General features: G+C 42.9%; 1 protein-coding gene across 1 annotated transcript in view; it reads right to left on the minus strand.

Annotated features, from left to right (window-relative positions):
- PBRM1 (polybromo 1) overlaps positions 1-13996 on the minus strand; it is a 56602-nt gene that overhangs the window by 6538 nt on the left and 36068 nt on the right. Inside the window, 5 exon segments of the mRNA XM_050312678.1 lie at positions 466-621; positions 8389-8590; positions 11277-11487; positions 12712-12895; positions 13548-13705. Coding sequence (XP_050168635.1) covers positions 466-621; positions 8389-8590; positions 11277-11487; positions 12712-12895; positions 13548-13705 — 911 coding nt within the window.

Below are 13996 nucleotides of genomic sequence, written 5' to 3' on the forward strand. Positions count from 1 at the left end.
CTGTCAGCAAGGTTTAATCTGAACAGTGTTTTACAATAACACATCAGTGCCCTGGTGGCCAAGGGGTCTCGGGTGACCAGGTTCATTTCCGTGCAGTCTGACACTAACACACCGAAAAAGCACCTGGTAAGGCATGAGAGCAATACATTTAATTTACAAGCCCCCTTTAAATAAGAAAGAATGGAAGGATGCTTTCAAACGACATAAGGGTGTGATAAGATTATTTCAGCTTTTCACGTTTCTGATAAACTCAAGCACAATTATCAAGTTTTTTTGGGCTGAAGCAAAACTCCTGCTGGAGCAGCAGGATGTTTCTCCAGTAACCTTTCTCCGAGGGTTCACTGGACATGCTGTTCTAGCTGGACAAATCTGCCAAGACAAGCTGCAGAGAACTCCTGTAAGAACTGGTTAAACAGCAAGTACATGACAATGAAACAAGGAGCAGAATGAGGATGACGTTCTTACCGGGTGGTGGGATGCCTGGGATGCCTGGCATACCTGGCGGAAGTTGGTGGGGTGGGGGCACCCCTGGGTGAAGTGGCTGCATGCTGCCCATGCTAACAATGCCATCAACTGGGCCCTGCAAAGGTGGCAGCACCGGTGGATAGCCACTTATCATGCCTTGAAGGACACAACAAATTTCAAACATGCATCAATAACATGCAGTATGACCTACACAGTATGACATGCACTATCCACACGCACACACACGCACACGCACACACACAAAAAAAGCACCTTTAGTACAGCAAGACCACACTACAATTAGTATCTTGCAAAAAAAAAAAAAAAAAAAAAAAAAAAGAACACAAACTAAAAATTAAAAAAGGGTTGTAAATGTGAAACACTGCTCTTCTGATGAATTAGTATTTAGTGTATTTGTATGTTCTCTCACGGGGCAATACACGCTGAATACTCAGGTATGTTAACACAGGGAATAAATTCAGCCACAATTCAGTGTTACCAACGCAAGCAGTTTTAATACAGCGGAAAGCTCTGCCATCTGCACACAGGTCACAAACACAACACTGACTCGCCAGCTCCACGCCCAGCCCTGCTCTGTGGGCTGGCTCAGAGGCCACAGACACAAAAACCCAGAGGTTTTTCTGCAGTGCAGATGCAACACTGACACACAAAAGCCCTACAGCATTCACGTCCAGTGACGGGCGACTTTTGTTAAACCAGCTCCTGTGTGAACTGAGACAGTAACACCAACTGAAACCTGGGTGTGCTGGGCTGCAGCAACTTAAACTCATGGCACTGAGCTGAAGGAAAGGGACTTTAAAAGAGCACCTGCAGCCCCTCACAGAATTTCACTGTCTGTGTTTTCAAGGTGCCTTTATAGGAAAGTTAATGACACTGAGAAGACTGTATTGTGCTGCTGCTCATAAATTCAGTTCTCTGCATGTGAGGGAGGATCATTCAGAGCTTTTTCTGCTTTCGGCTCAGATTTGCTGCTATCCATGTGGTGAACCAACACAACATCACTGCACTGTGTTTGTCAGGCCCTGGAATGTGTGAATTAAACAGATGCATTGCCAGGTAAGCAAGGAAAGGGGTTGGAAAGACAATGAAAAGATGACAGAGGACAGAAGCAGGTCTAGAGAGATGAGGAAAGTTTAGAAATGCAAATTTGCTGAGGATTCTACAGTCTGTTCCAGGAAACCACCCACTGAGTCTTTGCCACACTCCCTGTAACTCACAAAAGAAACTTTCAGAAGAGGGATTCCTAGAATAAGACTGGCCAAAAACTCTCACCAGTTCTGACTGAGAACAAAGCTGTCACAAGCTCAGGGTTGAAACAGAACGAGGAGCTCCAAAACACAAACTAAATTTGTCACTTCCTCAGGAAGTTACAAAGGTGAGAAACCTGAAATCCCAAAAAAGGTTTACACCTTTGAGAAAACACCAAGAAAATAAAGAACTAATCTCCTTCAAACCTTCATTTTCCACAGCTCCCCTAGACTGACACATTGAATATGCCTTAGGTACCCATTTCAAATATCTGGAACGTCATCTGTACCTCTTTATTAACACTGAAATCCATATTTCTAATGGAAAAAGTTAAAGAAAAGCCTCCCTGGCATAAAGGGCTTTCACTGCAGCTACTGCCTGGTACTTCCAGTGCACCCTGAGCTGCAGACACATCCTCAGGGCATTTACATGATCTTCTAAAGCTTCAAAACAAACCAAAAAACCTCCAAGGAGTCAAACCCATATTTATCCATCATGGAAGCTTATTCTACATTTCCAATTAAAATAATCAACAACTGCCTCTGCCAATAAAGTTGTCAGCAAACATCCATGAGAAATCAGTTCTTGTAGCTCATTCCATGCAAGAGCAGCCACTCTCTGACCCCGTGTATGACTCACAAACTTTCATTTTAAACTACTAAACATGGCTAAGCTATTTCCAGCTCCCACACCTGTGATTTGTGTGTTTGAAATTACTTGTTCTCCCATTTTTTTTACTACACCGATGTAAGATCAAGTAAACTTTTGTCATACCTAAATTTACAAGACACTGAAGCGCTGTGTGCCAAGAGAAACACAACTCAGGAGGCATCCAGACTTCCTGCACCCCTGGGCTACAAAGAAGTTCTGTGAACTTCTGGGATGGAGAAGTTCTCTGCACTAGAGAAAAGCAATCAAATGATGGAGGAGGATGTCAAAGAAGTCCCAACAGAACAAGATACTTCTAAGTAAGACTTGTGGAAATGAGAGACTGTGTTTTTCAAATGGGTCACAAAAATAGAAAAGAGTTCAAAAAGATCCACTCGACCATCTACTTTAAGAAGTACTTCCCAATGCCAAAGTGAAGAGACTTGAATGTGTAACTGCTCGAGTAAGATGATGGTCTGAAATGCAGGTTTGCTCTTGAGGAGGCTGCTACAGGAAGGAAGGTGTGTAGTTCACAGAATGCACAGTTTTGGGAAAGTTTTAAGGAAGTGGTAATAGCAAGTATTGCTGCCCATCAACACCTGCCTCCAAAAACTGGCAAAGTGACTCAATGCCAAAAAAACCAAGAGCCAAACCAAGGAAACATAACCACAAGAGGATGACGTTTCTACATATCCTAGATTGAAGGAAGTTACTCCCAAAAGAGATTAGCACTGGGGAACTCTTTTTTTTTTTTTCTTTTTCCCTTTTTCTTAATATATGCACAGTACACACACACAAACATACACCAACTGCAAACAGTTCAGAGGAAAATTATCAAGAACACAGTGGAAAAGAAAGCCAAAAGAAAAATGCAAATAAATGTGTAAATAAATGCTTTGTAACCTGGAGATCATGAACCAACTAAGGAATGTGCCTTCAGTTAAAACAACCATGCAGGCTATTTACTGAAAAGGGATTTAGAGACCACGATGAAAAATGCTTCAGGCTGTCAGCTCGAAATATGGCCACAGCCTGTGAGATGAGAAAGAAAAAGAAAAATGACAAAAGAATAATGGAATAATTGGAATGTCTTAAGGGAAAGTTAAAAAGGCCCCCAAACTCAAACCAGAAAACCCTCCAAATACCCATTTTTACCTACTCGGCACTATTTTGACCTCGACTGAAGCAATTTATTTTAAATAGAAATTGGGGAAAGGAAACAACCTCTCAGGTCACACCTAATTAATTTTCTCACCCACGTATGGCTGATTTCCACACAAGAATCTTCGGTGGACTACATTGTCTTCAGATCTGATCCTGAAAATACTTACTCCGAGCATACTCCCTATGAAACCAAGCCGGATTACAACTGGCAACGAGCACAACACCCAGCAACAGGGACCTCGTGGAAGAGTTCTCCAAGCCCAGTTCTATTCTGAAAAATAACCTGATAAAACCGGCAACGTTGGCATTTTGTCTTTGGTTCTGCAACGGCTCTAGATCCCGGTCTGCTCTGCTCACCAGTGCCCAACAGGCAATGCAGTAAAGCTCGTGTTTGGATTTGAAATCTGGGTTAGGTTCTGCTGGCCTCTCACCTTCCTGCCAGGAAAACCCCCGCTAATTCCCCCTCCTGTTCAGCACTGCCACAGATGCCGCATGCACTAGAAAGGCCACTGAGCTCGCTGCCCTCCTGGGCTGAACGGGAGCTCCGCAGAGCAGAGCGAATCAACACGACTGACACCACCAGCACAGGCCCAGGGCACAGGCAGGACCCTGCTCCCTGCAGTCTGCACGGGATACTCACTCCTGGAGCAAGTCCCATTGGACACCAGGCTGCCCTGCACTAGGTATGCTCATTACGAAGAAAGACGGAAGAGTTTTGAGCTTTTTTTTTTTTTGGTTTTTTTTTTTTTTTCTTCCGCAAGAACAACGTGACCCAAGAGAGTGTTCAGAGTTATGAAGGGGGTTGATAAAGTGGATGAGGAAAAAATGGTCATAGCTCCTACGTTTTACCTGCAACGGGTGTCAACTGCTGATTGAGCATTCCCATTGGTGTTGGTGGCGGCACCACCCCCATAAGAGCCCCGACAGGAGTGCCTGCCCGGGGGGAGGAATTCTGCTGCTGTGCTGCTCGCTCTCTCTCCTGCTGCTCAGCAACTTTAGCTGCCCGCTCTGTAAAAGTATTTTAGATTTTCAGTTCTGTTTTGTAACCCAGAGTTTCAAAATATTTATCTGTTCATTAAAAAAAAAAAAGGACTAGTCAAACACTGGCATTAGTTTAGTCAAATATAAAAGTAGAACAGATGAGTCTTTCTACACAGCATATGATTTGATTTCATGTGGCTGCAGCTAAGACTTTTAGAGAACCTTTCATGAAAAATATTCCACAAAGTTTTATCTCTTTCTAAAAAAGAAAAAAAAAATTAAAACAAATGATAAAATGAAAATTTAAAAAAAAAAAAAGGTAAAAGAACAAATTTGATGATAATAACACCAGTGTTACCAACATGAAGCAGCAGCCCAGCACTAGGCTCGGTCCGCACTAGGAGAACATGGCAAAACATTCCCTGTTTTGACACCACTGGCTCAGCCCAACCAGCTGCAGCCAAGGCCAGCAGCTCTCACACAGATCTGCCACCAGCTGCTGTGGGAATTGAGGCACCATGCCTACCACACATGCCCTAAAGAACGATGCAGACAGCAGTGCCAGCCAGTGGCCCGTTTATTTCTGGGCTCCCCATTTATTTCACTACTGATGCAGCTGAAAAGTGGTGGCAAAATCGGGGAGCATTTGTAAAGTTTCCCTAGTGTAGATTGGTCCTTAGAGTTTGGAACATAACAAGCAGCAGTTTGATAAACCAAAAATAATTTTCTGTGCCTCTTTCTGTCATTTTCCCCATTTGGTCCCCTTTGAGCTATTTTTTTTTTTGGCTGAAGATGTCTAACTCACATTGTGCTGCTCACTGGAGGCCATGTGTGTCCTTTGTACGGTGAATCTGGTCATTATCTCAATCAAGTTTCTCACTGTGACTGCAAGAACAAAAGAGCTACTGCAGGGTAATCTGACCAGAGGACAATCTGATATTAAGGGAAGGGCAAAGGGTCATGGGAAGAAGAAAGAAAAAAAACAAAAACAAAAAAACCCCAACAAAACCCAAGCAAACAAAAAAGAAGATATACTGAATGCCCACTCCAGGTGTTTTGGGGACATGCAAGTTCCTGATTTGTTTACTCTGAACGTTGTGTCTGTCTGGCACAATGAGGAACAACGGATAATGGACGCAGGGAACATCTCCAGTAATTTTTAACAACAGTGAAGGCAGGGCTATGGGTTCTCTTGCAGTTGGTGAGAGATGGAAACTGTCACTAAACCAGCAATGAAGGTCCTCTGTCAAACGAAGGCTAAGAAGAAGTTCATCAAGGAGATTAAGTTATGCATCCTGCCAGTGTTACTTTCTCTAGTACATGAACATCTACCACGCATTTCACTCCTCTAGAACCTGCCTGTGCAGCTTCCAGCACTCCTTCCATACACTCCAAGACCCGTTTCATTTCCAAAGGCATTTCCCTCCCTCTTTCCACTTCTGTCACTTCAGGGAGAGATGACGACGCAGAGAAACCCCTACATTTACTGCAGGCAACTTAGATGTGATTGAGCACAAAATACACAAGAGGTTTAAAGGTAGATCCTGAAGCAGAACAACGAGACAATCCTCTCCAGAGCAGAGAAAGCGTTTGGGGGAAAGACGAAGCAGTTGTTCAGACCCTCACCTATTTCTGGCCAGCCAAAAAAAAAAAAAAGGTCAGACCAAAGCAAAAGTTCTGGAGACACTCTGATGAATGAGAAATTACTGTTAAGTGTTCAGCTTTATCAGACTTCAGAGTGCTGAGGTTTGAAGAAGGACCTGCCCTAGGACAGCACTTAAGTTTCACCTTGCCCTGACTGACACGGAACTAACAGATGGAACAGCCCTGCCAAGGGGAACTGGAGGAGCTGTCTGGAAGTTCAGCCTGGAACATTCACCTTAACACTCAATACTAAACCCAACTCACTTAGGCCACAACTTGACATCATTCAAATATTTCCAACACATCTCAAGAGACAGGAAAGAGACCTTCTGCTCTGAACAGAGTTTTTCCTTAAAACAGGCCTTTCCCTCACTCCCATGCATTATTGTCTTTATTTAGCCATGCAGGCACTTCTACTGCTAAAAAAAACCCCTGAACTAATACCCTGCACACACACCAAGTGAAATTTTCAGCGGGACAAAATGGATCTAAAATGCAAGCTACTTTTCACCAGCAAATGGAAAGGCACTTTTTCACTGAGGTGTCAAACCATGCTCCCTGGTGCATGTCCACACCAGAGAGCATGGGAATTTTGACTCATCACAGTGGAAGGAGTGAAGTTTCTCTCCTTCCACACATGGTAAGCAAACACAGTCTGGATGCTTTGTTGCCCCATCCCAATGCCTAAAAACCAAATAGAAGTAAGTCTAGCTCTGGGCAGACACCAAGCCAGGGAAACTGCAGCTCAAAACCCAAAAGCTTTGGAAAATCTTAATTGAGAAGGAAGATTAAAAGGGAAGCACACAGACAATCATTAACACAGTGGACAGACAGTGCCTTCCTGCAGAAATGCTCAGGCTGCTCTAAGTGAGGGAGCAGTGACATGCCAGCCATCCTCCTGCTTAAGGATTAGGCTGCAAGGAGGGATCTGCCAATAAAAAGACACCACGTGCACCGAGAAGGGTGTGAAAGGAAACGACTACAGAAAAAAGTAAGGCCCCAGTACTTGCACAAAGAAAGAGCATTAAACCACTTCCCTTCACAGCATGTGCAAACAAAATCTGCACACAGCAAAGGGTGCTGTGCTACCCTCCAGAACTGCAAAGAGCTGCTACAGAAAATTCAGGAAGGCCTGAGGTGGCCGAGAGGGGACAGTGACAGCATGCAAGCTTCCAGCCTGAAGAGAAAAGCTGCCTTTGAGTTATGAGCATGCAGAAAACCTACAAAATGTCATTTGCAAAGAGTTACAACTTAATTGGGCCTTAACTTTCCAGGGTGTTGAAATGTTCCTATCCAAAGTAGCATTTTCTCCCAATACAACTGCATCAATACAATAGTTAATATTGTTAATATAGTGTTGGCATGCTATTAACTAGGGAAATAACAATGGATGTTAAGCCAATGTATTTGACTTGAGTAAGGGCCTGCTGTTAAAGATCAACTCTATTTTATTCTAGTCAAGTTGGAACAACGTCCACTATCAGAAGGGAGGGAAGGAATGGAAGGAAAGGAGGGCAGGAAGCAAAGGAGGGAAGAAAAGAAAGGAAAGTTGGGAGGGAAGGAAAGAAGGGAAGGAATTGAGGAAAAGAAGGGAGGAGAGGGACAAAAGATCGGTCTGAAATATCTCAGGACTATGAAATATTCCTAGGCTTAGTCCAGGATATGAAATAACAAAATCAGTTACAACAGTTGATTAACATTGTGACTGAACAACAGGTCATATTTACAGTATAATAACAGATTTGTATCCTTGATTCCATACTACCAAAGCCTCTTAGGATTCTAAGTACTGTTAATAATGAACTTTTCCCCAATCCACTGTAAGTCTTTCTTACCTGCTGCTACAGCTCTCAAGAGCTTCTTGTCCAAAACTCCCCCCGGTCCTTGTTTAAGGAAACTTTCACAAAACATTTTTCCAACTGATTTCCAGCTCAGGGGCTTCATGGCCCTTTACTTCTAATTTATCCCCATTCTCCTGGTCTCTGTTAATTTGGTTATTTGTGGCAAAGACACATTATCAGCTGTGATCTACATAACTTAAACATGCACTTTGCTCCTCTTCAGTCACCTCTCCACATGAACTTCTCTTTAAGGTGAGTCCAGAACACAAACATAAATACTTGCTTTCATTAAACTTGTCACCTGAACAACAGCAACGAACGTGTTGAGAAAGTAAAAAAAGGCAGAAAAGAGTTTAGGATCTCAGCTTTTATTTACCTTCATATTCTGCTTTCTTTGTTGCTTCCAAGTTTCTCCACTCAGTTCCTACAAGCCTGCTGAGCTCTCCAAAGGAGTAGTCTGGGTGCTGAGCTTTAATCACAGCTCTCATCTCGCTGCTAAATAAGATGTACCCACTCATGTTGATCTTCCTTTTGGATCCCTCCTTCTTGGTGCCGCCCTTAACAGACTTGGGAGTGGACTGTGAGAAAAAGCAGTTATGACCACAAGGGTACAAGAGAGAAGGCCAGAAGAGAACAAAAGTAATTGTGTTACGTCACAGATTTCATCCACTTTGTTGTTCAGAGATGTTGCCCAACATAAGGTGAGTAAAATGTTTTATTTGCCATTGTATATTTTAGGAAAGTGCTGCCCCACTTCCTCCTTGGCCTTTGCAATCCCTACTCTCCCTGGTTCCATCTTCCAAATGCTCCCCAATTTTCCTGCCAGACTTTCCTTTCTCTCAAGTGTTTACCTCCCATAACATCCTTACATCCAGAGCCATTTCTCCCTGAAAGACCCAGAGCCCAGCTTTGCTGATCACCACATCACATTCTTATGTTGATGGGTAACAAAAATAATGCTCCTTTGCTTTTCCCACCACGGACGTTCCTGGTGAGAGCTCTTTGATGCTTTCAGCCCTCAAAAAAAATTAATCTACTCTGACAGCCACTGAGATAGCAGAGCTGGAACCCCCTTTCTGAAGGCTCCTTCCAGCTGTATTTGTCACTGGAGACCGTAATTCACCCACAGTCTGATTGATAAGACCTATAAATGTATCATCATATCACAACCCTCAAAAGGCCTTTCTAACAGCCCAAATTACAAATCTGTCACATCCTGAAAAGTGTAATTGTTTCCAAACATCTGGCTGGGTGAAAAAGATAAAGAAAAATAAATTCAACTGTTTTCCTTCTCTCCTGAAACTGTGACCATGTTACTACTCCTACCTGTCACTTTGTCCCCACACTTCAACTCTTCTCTCAGCTAAAAACAAAGGTTCAAAGTGACACCAAGATGTTTAACAAGTCTTGCTCATCAATTTAAGCCAGGCACTGGATTAACTGAGGCCCATTTGTGGGTGATTCCAAACTTCACTGTGTGAACTTCCAAATGTCAGTGCACCCTTAAAGGTTCCATTCTGAACCTGAAGACAGCACTGGTCTGGGGGCAGTGAAGAAAACTCCCTGCAGGTTCTGGGATGGCACACAGGGCACAAACAATTCCAGCCTGGCTTCTCAGATAAGCCCACAGGGGCAAATGGAGAGCTCTCACATCAAAAATGGGGCATTCTAATCATGTCTTTGGCCTCTTATACATCTGCAAATAGAGAGCTACAAGTTTATCAGCTGTTTTAGCCTGTATATTGCTTTCAGCAGTTACAGTAACAGTAATTTAATTTAAAAGCCTCCCCATCAGTCTGGAGGGGCAAACAGGACTTTGAGAAACCACAAGAATTCCAAATTTTCTTCTTGTATTCTCTGTTCTTTTACATCTCCAATGCACCCATTTTTAAATGAAGAGAGTCTTTCCCACTGGAGTCAGACACCTGCATATTCAGTATCAGATGTGTTAAAAGAAGACATGAACCAGGACCCCCTTTTATGCCTTTTCTCAGCCATATTGCTGAAGCAAAGAATGAAGCTGCACATCTTTTTCTTTTTTAGGTTTGACTCAATTCACAGCAAACTGCAGCAGGAGAACATCACCCACCTATCTGGCAAACCCCACAATACCACATATTCACTTGTCTGGACTCCTTTTATCCTTAGGTGTTGTAAGACTTTCTTTGCTAGCAGAAGAAAAAAAAAGTTCAGAAGTTCTGGGGTTTAATAGTTGTTAAATAAAATCCCACTTCTATTTGCAATACTCTGCTTATGAAATTCAGCACACCAAAAGAAGAGCAGCCTTGCATTGTCTGCCCACATGACAAAACATCCCTCTCAAACCAAGCAAAAGCTTTCAACTTCAGCAGCTCTTCTTCATTTCCTCCAGACAGAGAATGCTGTCCCAGGGTCACATCCACTCTTCTGCTGCCAGTGATGCTGTCACAGTCAATGCCACGCAGAGGAAATTCATGTTGTTAGGTTACAAAAGTGTCTGAAACTCCCTCCTGCTCCAGCAGCTCATTCCCTTTGCCTCTGTAATGCTGGCATTAGCTTGGATGTGGGAGTGTGAAGGGTTTCATCCAGCTTTTTGGTTTAGGTGAATTCCCACTGAAAGCAGTCCCTCCCTCTGCTTTAACATTCATCTGCACAAATTCCAGGGCTTGTGTAAGAAACACAGCAAGAGAGGGAAGTACGAGCAGCAGTGATGATGCATTTGAGTGGTGCACAACCACACACCGTTTGTCTTGGACTTCCTATCCATTATCCAAGCAAGAATGGCAACTCAACACCAAAAAAGTGATTTTTTTTTTCCCATTTGAGGATGATGCACAGCATTTTCTAAAAATGCAGCAAACCCACAACACTCAAAATGCTGGGTTTTTTTCAAAATTTAAGGAAAAGCTGAAAAACGGGCATGAGGTCAATTAAGAATTACAATTAAACCCTTACATTCCAACTTTAACATAAAGACCTGATACTTCTGTCATAGAAAAGCTACTAATTCAAAATAACATTAACATGTCAATTAAAAGTGTACCCTAAGCTTTCCTCAACCGAATGACCTCCTTTAAATATATTTTAATGGACTTCAATATTATCACCTGGATATCACATGGGATATGCCAAAGCTGCTTTGTACACTTTATTCCACAGCTCATAAACCAAAGTATAAATCCATTCTGTGTACATGATAAAACATTTCTTCTTTTTTTCTTCATTTGGATTGGGAAAAAACCGCAGAATATAAAGGTTCAAAGTTTCCTCAGGGAAAATCCTTACCTGGGGAGGAGTATAAGGCATTATATCCAGGTCACTGGCTAATGGGGCCTGAAGCTGAGGCATAGACGGTGTTTCAGTCATATCAGCCTCCTCTTCTCCCATCTCTTCCATGTCCTCATCACCTCCTTCCAACTCAGCAAATTTTGCTTCCAGCTGCTGAATCTTCTTTTCCAGTAGAGGAGATGGTTCCTTCTGAGGAACTATGGGTTTTCTGGAGGGTAGAGGAAGAAGATAAAAAAGCAGCTGAGAACACACTCAGGCTTTACAGGAGAAAGCACGTATTTTTGAGGAGAAAACCAACTTTTCTTCCTTTATCATTGAACAAAATGGAAACAGTGGTGACTTGGGATGTGCTTGGGCTTCCTTTCAGAACCTGAGCAGAAATCACTCTGTGTTTATGGTGTTTTATTTCAGTCAGTGGTTAGAAGGATTTATTTTATTTTTTTTAAGAGTTAGAAATGGGTTTCAATGCAGAAAGTACTTAATTTCAGCAACAGAAGGCAGTAACATCACATCTTCCTCAGATTTTCCATTTCACTCAAGTAAATTCAAATTTATTATTTTTATTACTATGAGTATTCACCAACTGGAAAGCTATTTGTTACCCATAATAAGGAGTTGACTATTTTAATAGCATCCAAGAGAATTTATGAATCTAATAATGTAATGACTTTTCCTGAAGTCAGGAAAAGAAAAAGAGAACATATAGCAGTATTAAGACCATGATAAGACTGATGTTACCTGGACTTCTTCCCAAGAGTGTGATTAGTCAAAACTACTCTCCTACAACTTGAACTTCTGTTGCTGTCCTGGCTCAGGCTGGGATGGGGTTAATTCTCTGCACAGCAACCCAAATGGGGCTGTGCTTTGCACTGGTGAGGTGACAGTGCTGGTAACACATCCCATTGTAATTACTGCTGAACAGTGCTGGCACATCAGGACAACAAAAGGTCTTTGCCTTTTCCCACTCTGCCCCCCCAGCAGGCTGGGATGGGCAATAATTTGGGAGGGGGAGCCAAACTGACCAAAAGGGATATTCCATATCCTAGGACATTGTGCTCAGGCATGAAAGCTGTGGGGAAGGAGGAAGATGGGGGCACATTCAGGGCTATGGTGTTTGTCTTTCCAAGCAACCATTGCAAATGCTGAGGCCCTGCTTTCCAGGAAACAGCTAAACATCTGCCTGCCAACGGAAAGTAGGGAATTAATTCCTTATTTCACTGCTTTGTTTGTGCCTGTGGCTTTGCTTCACTTCTCAAACTGCCCTTAACTTGAGCCAGGAGTTTTCCCTCCTTTTGCCCTTCAGATTCTCTCCCCCACTGGCTGTGGGGAAGCGAGCAAGTGGCTGGGAGGGGAACTGAGCTGCCAAGCAGAGTCAGACCACCACACCCCAGAAGGGTGCTCAGGTGACGCCCCCATCCCACCACATCTTTACCTAAAATAGTATATCTCATCATCTACAACTTTCGCAGAGAGGGAAAACCTCTTCAGCCCTTTGAATTTCTTCATCTGTTTGTCGCTCTCGTTGTAGCGGCTCTCGCAGAGAAAAACGTCGTTTTCGGAGATTTCTGTTGGTCTGCAGGAGAGGAAGTCTTTGAATGACAGAACGACACACTTTCCTGCAGAAATGAAAGAGCTGGGTAAGAAGGCAGCCACACTCGCAGACTTTCCGTAAAAAGCGGGGAAACTCCAGTTTTTCTGCCTGTCCCATAAGTCTGGAAGATTCCTGGTATTTGGTGCAACTATGGAAAATACACCCATCGACATTTTAGTCAAATAATGCCACTCACAAGAAAGCTCCAGCTACTTCCTGCAGCTTTTGGGTTTTTTTAAAGCTCCAGAAAACCCCGATGGTCTGGCACTATATTTATCACAGCATCAGAACTCCAAAACAAAGTACACACCATCACCTTCTCCAACAAACCAAATTTCAACCTCCCGCTCCTCCTTTCAACTTTCCACGTAATATGCACAGGAATAATTACATCAATTAACAAGACTAATGGAGTTTTCTGTTCTCTGGCTGCAGACAATGCTCACTTTGTCATCACACATGTAATTCCCTTACTGTAAGAAAGCTTCCTTAAAGTGAAAATTCTCACCACAGGCTCCTAAGACAGGAATGTGCATTAGAAACCCACTGAATCTCTTGTCCCTCTCTCCCTCAATATGAAAAAACCTACTTGGAATCAAGCCTATGCATAGCTATCAATCACTTCAGATTGTGCAGGAAAGGCAGTGTCCATTGAATTTAAAGTTGTTAATAATTACCCAAAATGCAAGTCATTGGACAGGTCTCCTCCAAGTTACTCAAAAACACTTCCTTCTTGTAGAACATCTTGGTTGGTTCGTGCTCCGTTTCCTCAGGATGGATGAAGATTGGACCAAAGAAATATGCGGCTCCATCTCGCACCCACATCTTTTCAATCCTGGAGAGAAACCAAAGCACTGACATAAATGAAAGGCCGTTCCTCCCAAATGAGACAGAAGTGGGTTGTTCAGGAAGGCTGGCAGTGGCAGATGAGAACAGAACAGCCTATTCCACATGTACAACTGTAGCAGGTATTTATTAGGCAGCTAAACTTCCACCTCAGTCCATTAAGAGCTTATAACACTACATTCCACTCACGAGATTTTTTTCCCTACCCTCTTTTATGCCTTTTGCAACCAGCCTGTCTTTGATCCAAGTTATTTTTACAGCCACAAAGTGCAAATAAAGA

The sequence above is a fragment of the Myiozetetes cayanensis genome, unplaced genomic scaffold (assembly GCF_022539395.1).
Source record: "Myiozetetes cayanensis isolate MyiCay16 unplaced genomic scaffold, myiCay2020 scf18, whole genome shotgun sequence".
NCBI lineage: Eukaryota > Metazoa > Chordata > Aves > Passeriformes > Tyrannidae > Myiozetetes > Myiozetetes cayanensis.